General features: G+C 42.0%; 1 protein-coding gene across 1 annotated transcript in view; it reads right to left on the minus strand.

Moving 5' to 3' along the window:
* Positions 1-3,947: 3,947 nt before the first annotated feature.
* The window catches only part of LOC139289197 (teashirt homolog 2), a 38,330-nt gene continuing 24,115 nt past the window's right edge, over positions 3,948-18,162 (minus strand). Inside the window, exon 3 of the mRNA XM_070910738.1 lies at positions 3,948-7,682. Coding sequence (XP_070766839.1) covers positions 4,642-7,682 — 3,041 coding nt within the window. The 3' untranslated portion in view covers positions 3,948-4,641. The remainder of the gene's footprint in view (positions 7,683-18,162) is intronic.

The following is an 18,162-nucleotide window of genomic DNA, read 5'->3' on the forward strand; positions in this document are numbered from 1 at the left end:
ATTATAACTGAAGCACTACCCTGAGTTCCCTGAGTTTAATCCTTTTTGCAAGTGCTTCATCAACCTTCAGCTTTTTTGACAAGACAGAAGTTTCAGCATGTATGATTAATAAGATACAAATGTGCAACTGATATTTGATAAATGACTTTGGTTTCATATTCATGATGTACAATGAATATGCAGCACCAGGGGCTTAGGCCTACTTGATTGATCAAATGTATTCCATTCATCACTTATTTTTGCTTAATTAGCATATTTGAAGCAACACCATTAACAGTGGAGGACTATGGGCTATTTGGAAGATATGATGTATGTAGGGGAGCAGACATACATGCATTCCTCTTTGTCTTGTGGAGCTCACATTCTCAGGAGGCAGAATTCATTATCGAGCACGTAAAATATGCTTATTATTTACCAAAACCAGAAGAGGTACATTATTTCTCACTGCTTTTATGTTCTGAGTATTTGCTCCTCTTTTTAAAATATCATGTCAGTATATGTGCAGTGGTACAATGCAGGTGAAAAAAAAGGACAAATGTTCTGATATCTCTGTGAAAAGGAACGGAGAGACGTAATGCTCTTTCTGGGATATTTCTCACAGGGACGTAATAACCTGAGGACTTCGGGGAGAATGAATGGGAGAAAAGGGAGTTAGGATGTGGGTCATTATAGCTATAAGTTCTAAAGCCCTTCATTAAACACATGAGCTAGTCATTACCCTGCTGCTGTGTGATGAGCATTTTGAACCCTGCCCCCCCCCCCCCCCTCCTCTGGTTTACAGGCCAGATGATGCAGAGAATCCATGCTTGTCTGGCACAGGGCGAAGCAAAGTCAGGCACAGTGTAAATATTTTGTGTGTATCCAAGCAGGCAAATTCTGATGCACATTTGCCCTATTACAGCACATCAGCATCAGGGAGACGCACGCCAGTGCAAGCAAGGAGCGTACACTTATCATTATTTGATAGCATGTTTAATGACAGATTGACAAAGGATTTGCAAATGCGAGCTGGCGTCAATTTTGCTAAGGTCGGGTTTCACTGCGTCTGCAATGCAAGTGTACTTATGTGCATAATTAGATTTTTCAACTAAGCTATTAGAACTGTTTTAGAAAGTAACTCCAAGATGGGGAAAAAGTGAGCACTTTTGATGTTTGGAGTCAAGACAGTGAGACGTTTACGAAGCTTTAAGACATTTCAAAACAATGTCACAGCTAGACTTTGGTAAAAATCAATGACACTACTAATGAAAATAATAAATCATGTTGTAGATTTTGATTGGCTTCACTACATTTAGAGGGATTTCTGTGAGAGAGAGAGAAAAGGTCTGAGACAAGACTACATCCATTTTAAATAACATTTTCTCTCATCATCTTTTTTTGTTGTTACTGAGAGGAACCACACTGAAGGAACATCTACAGCAAAGCTTTATCACTGTGTCTGTGCCCAGTGCTCTGTAGAGTACTGCAATGTAGAGCACTGCAATGTAGAGTACTGCAATGTAGAGTACTGCAATGTAGAGTGCTGTAATGTAGAGTACTGCAATGTAGAGTACTGTAATGTAGAGTGCTGTAATGTAGAGTACTGCAATGTAGAGTGCTGTAATGTAGAGTACTGCAATGTAGAGTACTGTAATGTAGAGTACTGCAATGTAGAGTACTGCAATGTAGAGTACTGCAATGTAGAGTACTGCAATGTAGAGTGCTGTAATGTAGAGTACTGCAATGTAGAGTACTGCAACAAAAAAAGATGTTTACTTTTTTTGTATAAACTGTGTCCATGTATGAACATAATATCTAACATAATCAATCAGTTAAAAACCAAGATTGTGTGTGTGTGTGTGTGTGTGTGCGTGTGTGTGTGTGTGTGTGTGTGTGTGCGTGTGTGTGTGTGTGTGTGTGTGCGTGCGTGTGTGTGTGTGTAATTGCAGAAAGCTGACTGTGTTCTGTAATTAGCCATGACATGTTAGATATACGGTGTGATTAACTGTGTTAATATGCAAACATCCAAAATGAATTAAAATAAAGCATCAAAAGAATTATGGGTTTATTTCACTTAATTACCTGCGACGTGTTACCTGAAGTATATCAGTATTTAATAACGCAGGTATTCCTATTAGAGAGCATTATGTTTATTTGAACAACTGGAGAACCTGATATGTATTTTGATTTCCACCCACTACAGTTTATGCACCTTCAAATGATCGGTGACTGCACGATAAGAATCATATTAACCTTGCAAAGCTGGCTTTAATTTTAGGTTACAGCCATATAGCATGTTTGTGTACCAACAATAAATCCCACATTGACTTTGACTTATTAGAGCAAATTATGGTCCGAGACAACTAATTTCCTTCTGTGATCCCACTGATGACGGCATTTTTCTTTGGTTAGCCTTGGGTGAATCTCTACTAGGTTGTGCTGAATCCTCAAAAGTGTACTTGTAGCCTATATATGCACTGAATAATAATTTTCTACATACAGGGAATTGCTGTGGAGAACATTAAGTCAAAATAAAATACATTTTCATTAAAAATGAAAGATTCTGTGGTGCATTATGTGCCCCTTTGTAAGTAAAAAGCAGACTCTCACTTTAAATTTTCAATTAATAAACACAAACAATAACATTCCCCTCCTTTCCCCCCCCCCCCTGCAAAGCATTCTGCTGCATCTTAAGGACAATGCTTGCTCCAATTTAGAACAAGTTGCTCCTCTAAAACATAATGGCCCTACAGACAAATCAGAGTTCCATCGGCGAAGAAAGGCACTAAATAATTTATAGCTTTAATCTGCTCACTGAGGTGTGTGGTCTTTGACAGTAATTATAAATGCAGGGAGAAATTATAGCTGAATACTTTAACTGCATTAGGAGTCATCTGATGAACAACGTGATTGCCTGCTCATTTCCAACAATAGGGGGCAAGTTGGTGTCACAGCATTCAAATCACCACAGTGCCCATGTGCTTTTTCCCATTTACCATCAAATGTCAGTTGGCCGTTATAAAATAGAGATTTGATGGGTGGAGGTAATTGAGGACTTGATTGCTCGAAAAGAGATGAATTGCATAAAATGTTTATGAATTTAGAAGGCAATTATTTTTAATAGCCTTGAAATAATAGAGCTGGAGGAAATATGTTTAATTGTTATGATACCATCTTGCAGCAACAGCAGCGGCGTTCACAGGAAAGCAATAAAGTCTGACAAGAAGATGTATCTTTGCGGTGTATCTAAAAGTCATAAGGTTAAAAAAAAAAAACAATGCGGCGCTCTCTACAGAATGAGGACGTTGTCCTTTGTCACACTGAGGTTCTCCGTGCGTTTAGAAACTTGGAATAGATGAGGAGGATATTGTGAATTTAAATATGAGATACTTAACGAGTAAAGCTTTATTTTATGGGTTTGTAATTTCTGAATATTTCCCTGATGATTTCCTCAGAAGTTTGCTGGAAAGAACTATGTGATTATGGATTAATTATTGGGAAAATAGGATTTTTTTTTTTTGAAAGAAAGGCTCAATTTAAAGCAAATAAATATGAATTAATTATTGGTAACTTTATGCTCCATACATGTTGAATTGTGTGTTTGGCTGAAGTCAAATTCCACATTTTTGCATGTTCAGCTGACCTGCTGTGGACTAAAAGACTCTTTAGGTTTCACAGGGAATTAATTGTAATATTTTTTCCAGTACCAAATTACATAGTTTTTTCTAGGAAACTTCTTAAGAAATGACAATGTTACTGACACAACATGCATGTGTTTCATACTGAGTAGAATTTGTTGGTATAATATATATATTTATTGTCCATTTCATCAGCCGCTCAGCGTGTATAACATTGATCTCAGCGATAAGCAGGAAAATCTTAACATCTTAGTCATTTTAAAAACGAGCTGTTAGCTTTGTACGCAAACAATTCAAGAGAAAACAAAATGAAAAAAGATATACAAGCTGTTATCAAATGTTAACTCTTTATTTGAATAAGTAAAAAAAGGTGCAGGTATCACAGGTATCATCTGTCTTGCTGTTATCCTTGTTGCATGAAACACACTGTTTTTTTTTTTTTCTTCTAAAATATATTTACATGTGAAATATCCTAATTATTTTTGAGTCATGTACAGAATCCGAGTCTAAACTGGTGATTAAACATTTATTAAAGTGCTTCTTTTTTTTTTCTCTTCTATCATTGCAACACAAAACATCTTTACATAGCAATACACTGTACAGGTCTGCATGTGTGTTATCATGTGTCGGGCTACCTGTTTGAACAGCTGCACGTTTACGCAGGTGTACTGCATCACAGAAGAACAATTAGTTCATTATTTTGTCTTTGAAATACAATTGAAACTTGACATATCATACAAATAAATAGTAGTCATAGCCAGGGCTATTGCATGCAAACATCAGCAATTATGTTTCTTCAAGCAGTAATACATTTCATTACTGGTGATGCATTTGAGCAGGGTGCAAAAGTATCTCTTAGTGTTTCCTTATACAATTTCTAACCAGTGTGTCTTTGCTGTACTCCATGAAATGTTTTAAACGTCATAATGATGCACACTACACAACGCTAATTGAAAAATGGCTGAAATATCTGACCCGTGTATTAAAATAAAAAAAGGGATAAAAGTGACGATGATATGAAAAACTACTCCTTGTCCATTTCCACATATTGTGAATGGTTGTCAGGGGATTTGCTGTGAGTTTTACTCAAATGGAGTTTGACTGCGTGATTACTGGCAAATGTCCGACAGCAGAGCTTACATTTGAACTTTGAGTCAATGTCCTCCTCTGTGACTAGAGCCTCTGTGGCTCTGACACCGAGGGCCTTCGACAGTTCTGGCTCCTCTACCTTCGTCTGGTGCTCTACCGGCATTTTGCACATGTCTTTGATTTGGAACCCAAGATGGGATTCAAGATGGGAAATGAATGCGCTCGGTGACCTAAACTGGGAAGCGCAGTCATTGCAGTAGAAGATCGGGTGGCCCGTGTCCATGTTCTTCAGAAATTTGGTCCCACCGGTTTTCCGCAGTTGGTATTTTACATTAGCTAACCAATGGCTTATGGTGGTCATGGACAATCCAGTGAACTTGGAGATGTGCATCCGTTCCTGAGGGCCGAGGTCTGAGAGTAAGTATTTCCCCTCAGAGGTCTGGAAGAGGCTGGAGGCAAACTGAGCTTGCAGGATGAGAAGATGGCGAGGATTCCAGTTTGACTGTCTACCTTTACGCTTGTGGACGGAGTACATCTCGGCAGACACGTCCTCAAAGCGCCTGACATCTGATTCCAGTTTCATCGTCGGGATCCTCGACGGCGTGGAGGGTTTTGGCGTTGTGGCTTTTGGAAGAACTTTAACCATGTCTGCGATGTCAGACAGAGCGTATTTCTGTGGCATCGGGGTGGAGGGCGGTAGCAGCGAGGAACTTAGCTTGCTGTGTTTAGATTTCGTCAGGTCTATCGGCTGGTCATCATTAACAAAGAGGAAGGTGTTATCTGGCCTATTTCTCATAGCATTTCCCAGCATTAAAGCTGGTTTCTCGCTGCTCCGGTTAATGTCAGCAAAAATAGACTTGGTGTGAGCAGATAGTTTATCTACTCTTGAGTTGTTGGGCTTATTTGCTTTGCCCAGATGATTGTTCAGAACTGACTGCAGTGCACTAAGAGGGTTTATGCCAAGTATAGCTGGAGTGTCACTGAGAGGCTCTGAAGTAGCGCTGCGTCCATTGCTGGCAGAGGGGCTCGGTGTCTTGCCTCTGTCAGAGAAATCTGGGCTCAACTTCCCTTTGATCGCTTCACTCCCTTCATTCACACAGTCTGCATCAAGCTTTGAAGAGGAAGAGGAATCATCCTGACAATCGCTGTCATCATTCTCCACCAGATCAAACTTAATATTCTGACTTTCTTTACCATCGCTAATGCCAACCTTTTCTTTTTTGATGTCCACATTTTGATGCTGTCCCTGGGGAGCCTCAACTCCCACAGCACCGTGGTATAACTTCCCCTTTGGGGCAATCGGCCTCAGCTTGTGGTTAAATGTCTGCTTTAGCTGTGTAGGGGGAGATGCAGAGAGAGGGGTGTTTTTGATGATGCCGGAGAGCTGATAGGCAGCGTGAATGCTCGGATAGGCACTCCAGCTTGGTGTCCCTGTTTGGGCTTTATTGATGGCAGAGGCCACTGTGTTGGCTAAAGATTTAAGAATGTCCCCTCCTCCTCCTGAGTCCTGTTCAAGATCCTCCTCACGGAGATAAGGGTACTTAAAAGCCCCATTGCCTGCCTTTTGATCCTCACTCTCTTGCTTGTCATCTTTAGCTTCAGTTTCCTCCATTTTGTCTGATGTACCTTCCCCCTGGCTATCCTTCTCACTGCTCCCGGGGGAAGGATTTTTTGGAGACACCTTTTCTCCCTCAGTGTCACTGGCAGCGGGCTCAGCTAAGACCTGAATCTTCTCTATGGCCAGGGGGTCAAGTGCTAACTGTTTACCCTTTTTAGAGGCTGAGTTTGTGACTTTGATGAAGTGGCCAGTAACCATCATGTGTGTGGTGAGTTGCTGAAGGGTGTCATGGGAGCTTCCACACTCCATGCATTTCAGAATTTGAGACTTGCACGTTTCAAACTGCCAAGTGTAACTCGCTCCATTCTGATAGCCATAGCGATTACTGTTAGCATTCGAAAGGGCGGCGGCCCGTTGTGCCTCAGTGTAGCCGGATAAACCAGTCGTAGAGTCAGGGGAGCAAGGTCTCACCGTTTCAAAGGCCCGTTTCTTTGATGGTGGCAACAATTTGGGTGTGATTACTGGGATTGGCTCTTTTAAAGGCACTTTTTGGTAATGCTTAGTTTTAATCATATGGACGCTCAAGTCCTGGAGTGAGTCAAAAGAGTGGCCACAGAACATGCACTTCAAAACCTTTTGTGCATCCTCTTTTCCTTCCATGTCTTGAAAATTTCGTTTCCTAGATTTAGAGGACGAAGCAGAGGAATTACTCTGCTTGCCGTGGTTGTTGTCCTGGTAGTGTCCACTCTTGTTCATGTGGACCGTCAGCTCCACAAGAGTGTCATAAGCAGCGCTACAATCCTTACAGCGAAATCGGCTGGCTCCTGTGAACACGGAGCCACAGGGTTTGGTGGTTTGCCTGTACAGGTGGACAGAGCTAAAGAGGTTAGGTTTGGATGCAGGCTTTGGGGAGAGTGTCTGCTGCAAGGTCTTAGAGAGCGCGTCCTGGTGCCAGTCAAACTCACTCTTGGTGCTTCCGTTGGTGCTGTCACAGTTGGCTTTGCTGGTGTTTCTGCCGATTTTCAAGTCCATTCCTATCCCCGTCCAGTAGGAATCAGAGAGAAAGTTTGCATAGGCTGCCCTCATTTTCTCCAAGCTGCCGCCCGTCTCCTCTTTATGTTTGGAGCTGAGACTTTCGTCATCCCTCTGGCTCTCAGGTGGCGAGGAGGTTTTGAAGTCTGAGAGTCTGTCACTGCTGTCGCTAAGGCGTGACTCCAACTCTGCCTCTTGATTGGAAAGGACACTAATGGGAGAGTTCTGGTTGCTATAAGTGTTAGTGCTCTTGTTGTCTAGCTCTCTGTCCTCAGACACTTTGGGGCTGGTCTTCTCTGAGCATTCCTCTTCAGTTTGAGTGTCGTTCTCTCCGTCTTCCTCGGTGATGGAATCCTGAAGAACAGCGTCTTCGTCAGGCATGTACACTGCAAAAAGAAGAGACATGTAAATTAATGATATTATAACAAATGAATTAGTTATTCAATTTCCAAGCTAGAATACTCAGACAACCCACATACGACATCAAGTATACAGTTTTTGTGAGAAGTCACAGAAGCCATTTAGGACAACATAATGGTGGCTGCTTTGTGCCTTGGGAGGTTGGAGAGTATGGCTGGACATAATGTCTTTACTAACAGACTGCTGCTGGTGTAACAGCACCATGTGATTCACGACATGCCATTGACTTAGTGCTGTGTCCAAGGTTTTTTCTGGCCGCAAGTTGAGATGTTTACAACAATCATTGGCCACTGAGTGACAAAAGGAAATTGATTCTTCTGGGGCCTGTTAAGTGTTATTGTAAATGACCTATTCCATAGTGATTATGGATGCCTCAAAACTGCAATGAAAGTGTAAGCCTTCTGTTCTGGATATTACCTCAGCTTCCCTGAAGCCACATGTGAGGAATGGCTCAACACAAACTCAGATATTTTAATGTCCCGCAGTGCTGTATCAATAAATTAAGAGGCTTGACTGAAAAAGATGAGAAAACATTACTTCAGAAGACATCCAGCCACTTAGCTAAATAATAAAAATATGTTGCAAATGTGAATGCTGATGCTGGTGAAGATGTTGATCATGCTGGTGGAAAAGCTGATTCAATTGTCATTGTTAAAACTAGACAATTATAAAAAAAAAACTTCCAAAAATGACTGGCAATCTGTCACGTCATTATATTTTCCCTGACAGTCTCATAAACAGCAATTACTTCTTTCATTATTCACCTGTTCATTCTCCCAACTCATAGAGCACAAACATTATTGCTTCAATTAACAGATAATTAAACAACAGTATTTCTAATTGACATATTTCCCATCATCCAATTAGTGGAAACTCTGACTCAGCATAGAGGGTTTTTCATGTGGCTGCAGGGTCTGCTCGACATAACATGAACACAGCTACAGAAGATTAAAGTGTCCTTTCTGACAATAACTATTTCAGATTATTCAAAATCTAACCATCCGGCAACCCACGCAACAATATCACAACCAGTGTTTGCATATCTTTTGAAGGCATCCTGCAATAAATGCAGTTTGTCAGTGTTGTCACATATCTGAGATATTTTCCGCCTCATAGTCATGCTGGAAAATGTGCATTTTGGGAGAGACGTGGCGGATGTGCTGTGAGTTAAATATGAATAGGACATAACAGCCCTGTCCAGGCACTTATGCATTTCACGTGGTTAATATTTCTTTTCTGAATAGAGGGCACTCCATGAGGGGATGGCTGAAGCCGAGCACTCAGGAGTCCCACACTGGGCGGCCCATAGAATGTCTTCCCTTCTTTGCCTTCTGAAAATAAGACTTTCTTTTTTCTTTTTTTTTTATCAATATTTCACAAGTGCCTCAAGAGAAACCCTGGAGGTGAATTGCCTGCCAGCTAATGGATGGAGATGGAGATGGGATTCGGACTTTCAAAACAAACATGGAGAGTGGGGCCTCGTGAACAAGAGCCTGCACACACCCAAGAGCCCCCAATGTGCTGTGACCTTGATCCACCGCAAGAGAGATGTTTTGATTGGCCAACCGAGATCAGTGATGGCCCCCAAAACACCCTTGATGCGAAGGGAGAGAGTTGTCAAGAGCACAGAGGTATGTTTTATTTATAGTCTTATATATAGTATTCACAGTGAAGGAGAACACCAATGGCTATGACAAGCTCCCAGTTGATGTCCTCTTTCTTCAAAGTCGTCGCTAAAACTGAAGGACTAGTGAGAACGTACGCCAAAGTGGGGAGATGAGCAGTTTTCCAGTCCAGTGATGGTTTAATAGAAATGGCGCAACCCTAAAATACACCATCAAGCAAAGGCTATTTCTGGCATATTTTATGTGGCTTAAAATTCAGCAATACATGCAGTTCAGTTTCACCTCCCCCTTTTTGTAAGATAAATGTGCATTTCAAATAGAGGGGCTAAGTACTGTTTTCCTGGAAATAAGCACTTTTAATGTGAATGTTTGCGTCTTATCGTGGTATTTGAGGATGGAATTGACAGAGATTAACAGCTGCCCTTCCTGCTGTTTTATGCCTTTCTATCAGATGCCCTACAGTAAGTAGCAGACATCCAGAGGCACCAATTAACCTTCTGGCAGGGATCACTCCAAGATACCCGCGTGTCTAAGTCTGCTTCTCACACCATTTGTAACTGTGCTTTGCCAGCTCTTGGTCTACCACGGCAGCCACGCCAAGCTGCATTACTCTTAAATAAAAGATCAGACTCGAAGACAACGCCACAACAACAGACAACACCTCCAAAAGGTCATTATAGTATGAAACAAGTTTGTCAAGAACACAGAACAAACAGCCATCATTGCTCAAACTATAAGAACCGGTGCGTCACTGTGTAAGACAAAAGTGAAGAACAGCAATTTCTTATTCTCAGGCACGTTTTGTTTTTTTTCCCACAACTATGCCTGCTTTGAAAATGTCTCGGAGTCCAAGCAAGGCAACTCCCAGCCTAACTAGCCTTACAAAACAAGAGGCTGGCATGCATTGCCTGAGATTTAGCATGTCATAAACTGCTGTAAAGCTTCCAATCTGTGTCACTACAAATTTATATCTTCAGACAGAGATATGCAAAGGTCAAAAAACCTGAGGTGTCCATCATAAATCAGGCAGTTGAAGTGTTTATAACCTTTATCCGTTAGAACAGACTCTTGGCATAGCAAGGCCTGGATTTACAGAAGCAGCGGCCTGTTTCTGAGCCAAAAGCCTTTTTTCTCTACATCTAGACAAACCACCTAACTGCATAGGAAATAGTAGATTACATTTACAGCAACATTCGTGGCAGCATGCCGTCCAACTGGATTGCTGCTAAAGGCTTACATGACAATATATTTACAACTCAACTTTAAGCATTAGTATCTTCATAGAGCACAATCCCCTCTCTCCCTGGTCTGAGTGAGTCTATTCAAAATGTGCCAATCATTTTAGAAATGTGTGTGTGCGCGTTCTGTTTCCACTGTTAACATGCCACGAGAAACTTTTGTAAATTTGAGAACGTCAACATTTATCCCTCGGAAGGTCAACATTTCCTTCATTAATGTGACAAGCCACAGAGAGTTAGAAGCCTGAGAAGCTTAGCTAATGGACAGCTGCAATACCCAGCGCAGGACTTTGTGAGTATCCGAGGTAACACTATCTTCAGAGAAGATTGGGTAATTCATAGGTGCCAGTGACAGGTCTGCACGTCTGTGCCACTTTCCCCAGCGCTCTCCGGTTGTCTCAAGCTACAGTTTTTGCTGCTCGCAAATCAATATCTCTTTTTACTTCTCATTGATTGCCTAGTGGTGGGACCAACCTAAGCAGGACTGTTATGACATTTCTAGATTTCCCCCTGTCCTTGGAACAATCAATTACATGCGCATGGCAATCAAAACCTCTTTGCAAAATGAACCTGCTCCATGACATTTTCATCTCCCGGATTTATGTCATGTAAAGAAAAAAAAAAAAACGAAGGAGGAGAAAAAAAAAAAAATAGAAAAAACCGGAGGCCCGCTGGAGAGGCAGAGAACACGCTAACAACGCAGGTCAGGATCACTGAACAGTCTCCAGGCTGTCTCAGTAACTATCATCTGTTTCCCCTCCCTGTTTGCACTCACATGTAAGCAATGTGCCCAATTAATTGTGTCTGCATTTAAAAACACTTAGTCACCGTGTTCATCTGTTGTTATAAATAGGTGTGAAATGTCAGTCAAAAAGTACTTGGTGTACAAAACATAATTCCAAAGTTGTGAGGCTTTTTTTTTTTTGAGCCTGCAATGTTGGAAACAGTGTGGTGTGTTTATTAAAGTCACCATGATGTGAGCTATCATTAGAATGAGGCACACATGTCACAAGGTTTAATATTTGACAGTGATATCTGACTAACTCAGTGAGCAGTGCACGTCAAGATCAAACAGAGACATTGTCAGACATCCTGATGATAGTCTTGATGACACATCTGAAGTTAAGTCTGAACTGAATCACATGAGAAATGGTGAGGAGCTAATTCTGAGCCCCGGAGCCATCTGTAAAGATCTGTAAACACCTCTCTCTTCATTGTTCCCTGTCAGGAAACAGTCTCCCCGAGCCCAAGGACACCGCAGAGTAAAGAGAGAACAATCACATTCAGGCTGCTCACTTTGACGAAATTTGTCGGGAGGTTAATTGATATCACAGAATAAAATAGTTTTTGACTTGCTTTTAAATAGGAATGTCTCATTAGTTCCCATCTGACCCATTATTTCATTTCAGCACTTTTAAATGACTCCAACGACGCCCTTAACAGGCTTCCCAACTCTGCAGACACACTGTAAGTGGGTCTTTATCATGTTGTATTTAGCATCAAATGGTTATTACCAGTATTGTGGTGCACATTCTGGTGAAGATAGGGGCAGGGGAAAGGGGATAAAGGACAATCCATAGATCAGACGATGAAAAGAGAGTTTAAAAGCAGCCATGAACCCCCACAAAGTGGTTTTGCTGGATCTTTCTGAGGCTTTGACTACAAAACACTCATGTTAATTTTTGTATGCATGAAGGAGATGTTACTTAAAGCGCATTACTTACTTCACTAAACACAAGCTATTCATGCAGATAAATGCCTTACTTTCATACACCCTCAACTTTAATATTTAATAGTCTAATATAATCAAATAAAAACTCGCAGCTCAAAAAAGACACGGACAACTTGAGGACAGATTGTGAACACTGCAAACGGCACAATGTGTTCAGATGGACCCAGAGCCAGATTAATATGATAGGATCGCAAATATGACACCATATCCTGCCATCTGGCTGTTCATTTGGGCAAAAATGATCACAATAATTATGGCAATTAATCAAAAATGTTTTCACAACCAACATTCTGTTAACTAAAAACACAGAGAACTTTGGATGAACAATCAACACACTAACAAACGCGAAAAAAAATATCCGACAGCAGTCAGTCTGAGCTGCTCAGCCTTTGAGCAAGTTTAGTTTGAGTTATGGGGGTATTTTTTATGTAACGATACAAATGTGGGATTATCTAAAAGTCTGTCCTTGCCTGTTGCATAAATGCTAATCGTGATATTTACTGAGCCACATCAGATTGCCCTGCCTGAAGCTCCAGGAGCCCCTTCCCTCCATGATGTCACCGAGCGACGCGGCCCCTTTTGATGCCTACTAGAAGCTTCTGCTCCGAGACGCATCAGTCGGCCCGCTGCCTAATTGGAAGTGAGCGGTGGGAGAGCATTGCAATCTGCACTCCAGCACCTAAGTCATCACTTTGAACGTGCCACAGCCGCCGCATCACATGCAGTTGCCTGGTGTTGCATCTCACCAAAGGGTCTCCTATCAGCACCGGCTGATACATAACATCCCCATCCTGTCTCACAGAGCTTTACCACAGCAGCAGCAGCACAAAGCCAGGTGGGTTTTTGCTATTTGTGGACAACATGTTATCATATACACAGATATAACCAGTCTTAGATAGGGCATACACTGAGCGGCCACTTTATTAGGTACACCTGTAAAATCTAATGCAATCCAATCCAACAGCTCAGCCAGATAATAATGTTCTATAAGTTTCTTGCATTGGATTGCAGTGTATTACAGTGTATAGGTGTTCCTAATAAAGTGGCCAAGGAGTGAATATACACATACAGATACTTTTGGTTTTATTTGTCCAGATTTTGAGATTTTTACAAATCTGTAGAGTTGGAAACTAACTCAGGTGCATTTAGTCAAGTACTGTACTTCCATACAGTTTTGAGGTACTTCTATTTTACCTGAGTATTTCTATTTTATACCACTGTAGCTACAAGTTACTTTTCATATTAAGATTACATATAAAACATATGGTCGGTTTATAAAATATGATGCATTGTTATAGATTAAACTATCCAGCAGTATATAAAGCAGTTAACATGAACTCCACCTCAACTACATCATTAAAATACCGCTTACATGTTGATGCAGCAATAATACTGTAACAATAAAACACTGACAGATGCCATTCTGCGTAATAAGTACATTTAGTCTTGATACTTAAAAGTACATTTTGTTGCTAATACATAGGTAAAAGTAGTAGTATTAGTAGGAGTAGTATTGCTATTTTTACTTAAGTACATGATCTGAATACTTCTTGCATCTCTGCAAACCTGTGAGCGCCAAACAAAATTCCACTCTACCGAGGAGGCAGCAGCTAAACTATCCACCTGGCTGGACGCCACCAGAGATAAGTAAGAAAATGTGTTGTTGTTTTTGTCATTTGGGTGGACGCACCCTTTAGATGACTGTCCGCTGAATAAGCTGTATTGTGCCGTTTAGTATAAGCAGTTGAAAATATACTGCACACAACGTGACCGTCTCCCCTAACAAGGAAAGGTAAATATAAACAATTTGGGCGAGCACGCAGGATAACGTTACAACCGAAGAGGCTTAAAAGCCTCGGTGTATATTTGTCAGATTATAGATGATCTTTTCTGCCCCGACTGATACAAAGTTCCAGTTGGCAGAGCAGAAGCAGGGCGGCTTCAGCTGCAGTGTATTTTCCACTTGCAGGAGGGGAGCAGCCTCGCGCCGCTCTGTCACTTGGTTTCTGAAGAGCCCGTGACACGGCTCTCCAGGAGCGACATGATGAGGTCTGATGGTTCCTTTCTGCAGAATAGCAGTTTACCCCTCATTCACCCTTATCAGAGAGTGAACCCATCATCTTACAGTGTGCCACTCAAACCGCTTCGCATATTGGAGCTGACCAGTCGAGCAAACAGGGCGGTACTAATAAAAGACCATCTTGCTTTGGTTCAAATTTCCCTGATTGAATGTCAGTCAGGAATGTTTGCGTGGCAGCAGGGAGGAAAGTGGGCCATCGTTTTAAGGACCACTGCCTTGCACACATAAGGCCTTTGTTCTAGTTTTATGAGATACTGAGTGAAAGGTATGATGGCCTACACTCGCCTGACGTGCTGTTTGTTTTTCATGCCCACTAGCCCGACTAAATAAAGAGCTTTTCAATTCCAATTCAATCATTGTCTGATGTTTTGTAAACATTTGCTTCATCGTATGATTCCGTTTTATTTTGCATCTGAGGGGCAATATCCAGGATTTAATTATTTTTAATATCAAATTGGTGGTTTATTTCCATGTGATCTTGTGTGTTGTTTCATGATATAATATTAAAGTCTCACGAAAAGCAGCCAGCGGCAAGTCTCCTTCCGTCTTTGCTCCACGGACTGTGCTCCATTTAGTCTTCCCCTGAGATCAGTAGACGTATATATACAGGACATACAGGGCCTGCATCATAAACTTTGCATGAACCCTAAACACTGGCCCTCCCAAACAACAACAGCCCTCCATCAAGGTCAGGCCTTGATGAATCTGATAGTGCAGCTGGAAGAGACTGTGTGTATTCTATTAAAACAATCTGCATTTCACTAACTCTTCCCGCCCGCTCTGTCCCTGTATGGATCTTTCATTAGATTCTGGATGGGCTCCAGCCAAAGCTTTCCTTGTACAAGCAGTTTTATGCAGTTTTCAGCAAAGGGAGGCATTTTTTTTTACATTCCAAGTTCATTAATAGTAGATTGCCACTTTTTCCCTTCATTAAATACAATGAGGCTACAGAGTGAATTTGCAGCTGAAGCGTGGTACTGTCAGTTTCTAGTGGGACCAAAGGCTGCTTCATGGCAAGCATAAAGGGAGAGAAGCAAGCCCGCCAAACCTGGAGCTCTGTGGGACAAGACGAGCAACAGTAAGAGAGGCAGAAATGCTTCAAAACAGCCCCTGCTCCCTCCTATTCAGATTCATTTTAATGGCAAATTTGTTGTCAAGTGTCCTCCACAAAATGATTAGGGCCCGCTGTTTTCTCAAAAGTGCAAACTTCTGGATTTGCCTGGTGCGCATTGTCACTTTGACAGCCCATTCTGAGAACAATGGCTGCCCAAATAGTGAAATGTGTTGGCACCCAATAGTTGAAAGTTTCCCCTCAAAACAGGCTTTCTGCTGTTTGTGGGTATTCTGCTGTGTTGATATCTAGATGTTGATTAGAATAAAAAAAGAAGCCAGTGAATTGGGCTCCCCAGAGCAGGCACATCAACCATTGTAAGAGATTGACAGTCACTCCATTGAGCCAATTATTTCTGTTCATAAGACCTGTTTCTATAAAAACTGGTTAAAGACTACAGTCATTGTTCGAGTGTCTGAATTAAATTACTGGTAGAATTTACGGAGCCCCAACAGCATTTAATGGCAGCACTGCCCACTTAGCGTTGCTTTTACTACATGGAATAATTACAGACATAATATTGTTTCCATTGACTGTTACAGTTGAATACAATAATTCTCAGAACCAATGCATAAAAGAAATAACGTGAGCTTCGTCTAACCTGGGTACATGGGTTTTTATTGTGTGTTTTTTTTTTTTTGGGCAAATTCTCCTCAAGTCACCTACAATAAAAGAAGCATAATGAAACCAGATGCAGCGCCCCGTATGTGTGGGATATATGTTCATTAATACCACACTCCAAACATATCAAAGCTGTTCAAATATTTCCACTGGAAAAGTCAGTGCAACAAAAATATTTTCTCTGCGCTATATCCTCATTTAGCCCACGAGTCAGCGGCGTGACATTTGTAAGGTGTTCAGCTGTAATGGAGGAGGAGTAGGTGCCGACTGCAAGACGAGTGCAGAGCCTTTTTATTCATTGCATGGGAGAAAGTGGTTAATTTATTGAAAAGAAGGTAGGCGGACGAAGCAGCGGAACGGAACTGATACCCTGCGTGGCTGTAGGTTGTGCACCGAGGGGGGAGGAGTGAGGGGTGGAAGAGGGGGAGAGCAAAAAAAGGAGGTTGAGGGAGGCGGAGACCAGAGCGACAGAGGAACGGTTAATGGAAATGAGTGACAGGCTTTCAGAATGATTTACAACGGGTGGCGCTGCGGCAGAGCCAGCGCTTGATGGATGATCCTGAAAGACGGAGACGAACCATAAATCATGTCTTTGAATCATTGACAGAGATAAAGGAGGGGGAGAAAAAGCAATGGCATTGACGTTCATTCTTCCAATAATGTACATTGACGAGTTACACTACGGAGCCTTAATTAAAAAGTGAACACGGGTCTTCTCCCTCTCTCAACCCCCTCCCTCCTCTTCCTCCTCCTCCTCCCCCCGCCGGCTACGCTCCTCTATCCCTCTCTTCTCTATTGCGATATCAATGGTAATTAAAGATGCAGTATCCCCGTCCCCTGTCCCACAGCCACTTCCTCCAGCTTCCCACAGCAGCCAGATTAGATAAGTGCTCTGCTAAAAGATAATGTCACCCCTCAACAATATCAATGTGGGTCTGGCCCATTTGTTTCTACATCTGTAAACACACACACACACACATAAACTGAGATGAGAGGGAGACTGGGGGGGGAGGGAGGGGGGGGGGCAGGCTCGCTTTATTTCTTTACAGGAAAAAAACAAATAGGAACTCCAGGGTTATGTACACATGAATGGACAAAAGCTAAACACAAGCGGTCTTCAGTTTCAGACGTTACCATGTTGGTTTTAACCCATAAAGCGGCATTAAAAATTTAGCATGAGAAGAATTATTAGATTTATTTCTCGCTCGAAAAACAAATAAAATTTAAAATTTTTCCCAACATACCGTTCTTAAAAACTGTGTTGTTCTGTCTTGAGTGCAGATGGCACTTTGATAAACAGGAGGAGCCCTGTAGGAGCAGAGAGCTTGAATGAGTGGCATTCCACATCAGCTGAGCTCCCTTAAAGTGCACATAATAGAGCAATGAGGTGAAAGTAATCCTAAACATCTGTCTTATGTGTCCTACACGCACAGGCTGTTTGTTCAAGTTCTAGGAAAGACATTAGCAAGAGGGGAGGGAGACGGAGAGAGAGGAGGATATATCAATTCATGCACTAGTTCTCCAAAGGGATTAAGCCGGGCCTCTGTTGTCTGTCCTCTCACTGCTCCGGCAAACAAAATGGAGAAGACTGCCCTACTAATGCAAATACCCTCTTTCATGACATACTGTAGCAAGCATGTGAGTAAATGGATACTTAAAACTGCAGCATACCACCATGATTGTTCTCAATTATTCAAACTTTATATATTTTTTAAAACCCAGTTCTTCCGTAGGAATCACAGCACAATGTAAAGCTGCTAACGCTAAGGCGATTCTTTGTATTCGAGAGTGGGATGCAGCGTTTGTCGAGGCCTCGTGGCAGCCTGCTCTGCTCATGTGAGAAAGGACAAGTGATGAAAATACAGCAGGCCCGGTGCACCGTCCTGTTTGACGGCTATGCAGGGGGACCGGGGGCAGTCGGTCAGCCCACTGCGTATGGGGATATTCACCGACCAAAAACTGAAAGACACACAAAGCTGTCGCTCTCGCTCTCTCCATGCCTCTCCTGCTGTGAGAAGACATTTTGGCAAGCTGAAATG

This window comes from Enoplosus armatus, chromosome 8 (genome assembly GCF_043641665.1).
Source record: "Enoplosus armatus isolate fEnoArm2 chromosome 8, fEnoArm2.hap1, whole genome shotgun sequence".
NCBI lineage: Eukaryota > Metazoa > Chordata > Actinopteri > Centrarchiformes > Enoplosidae > Enoplosus > Enoplosus armatus.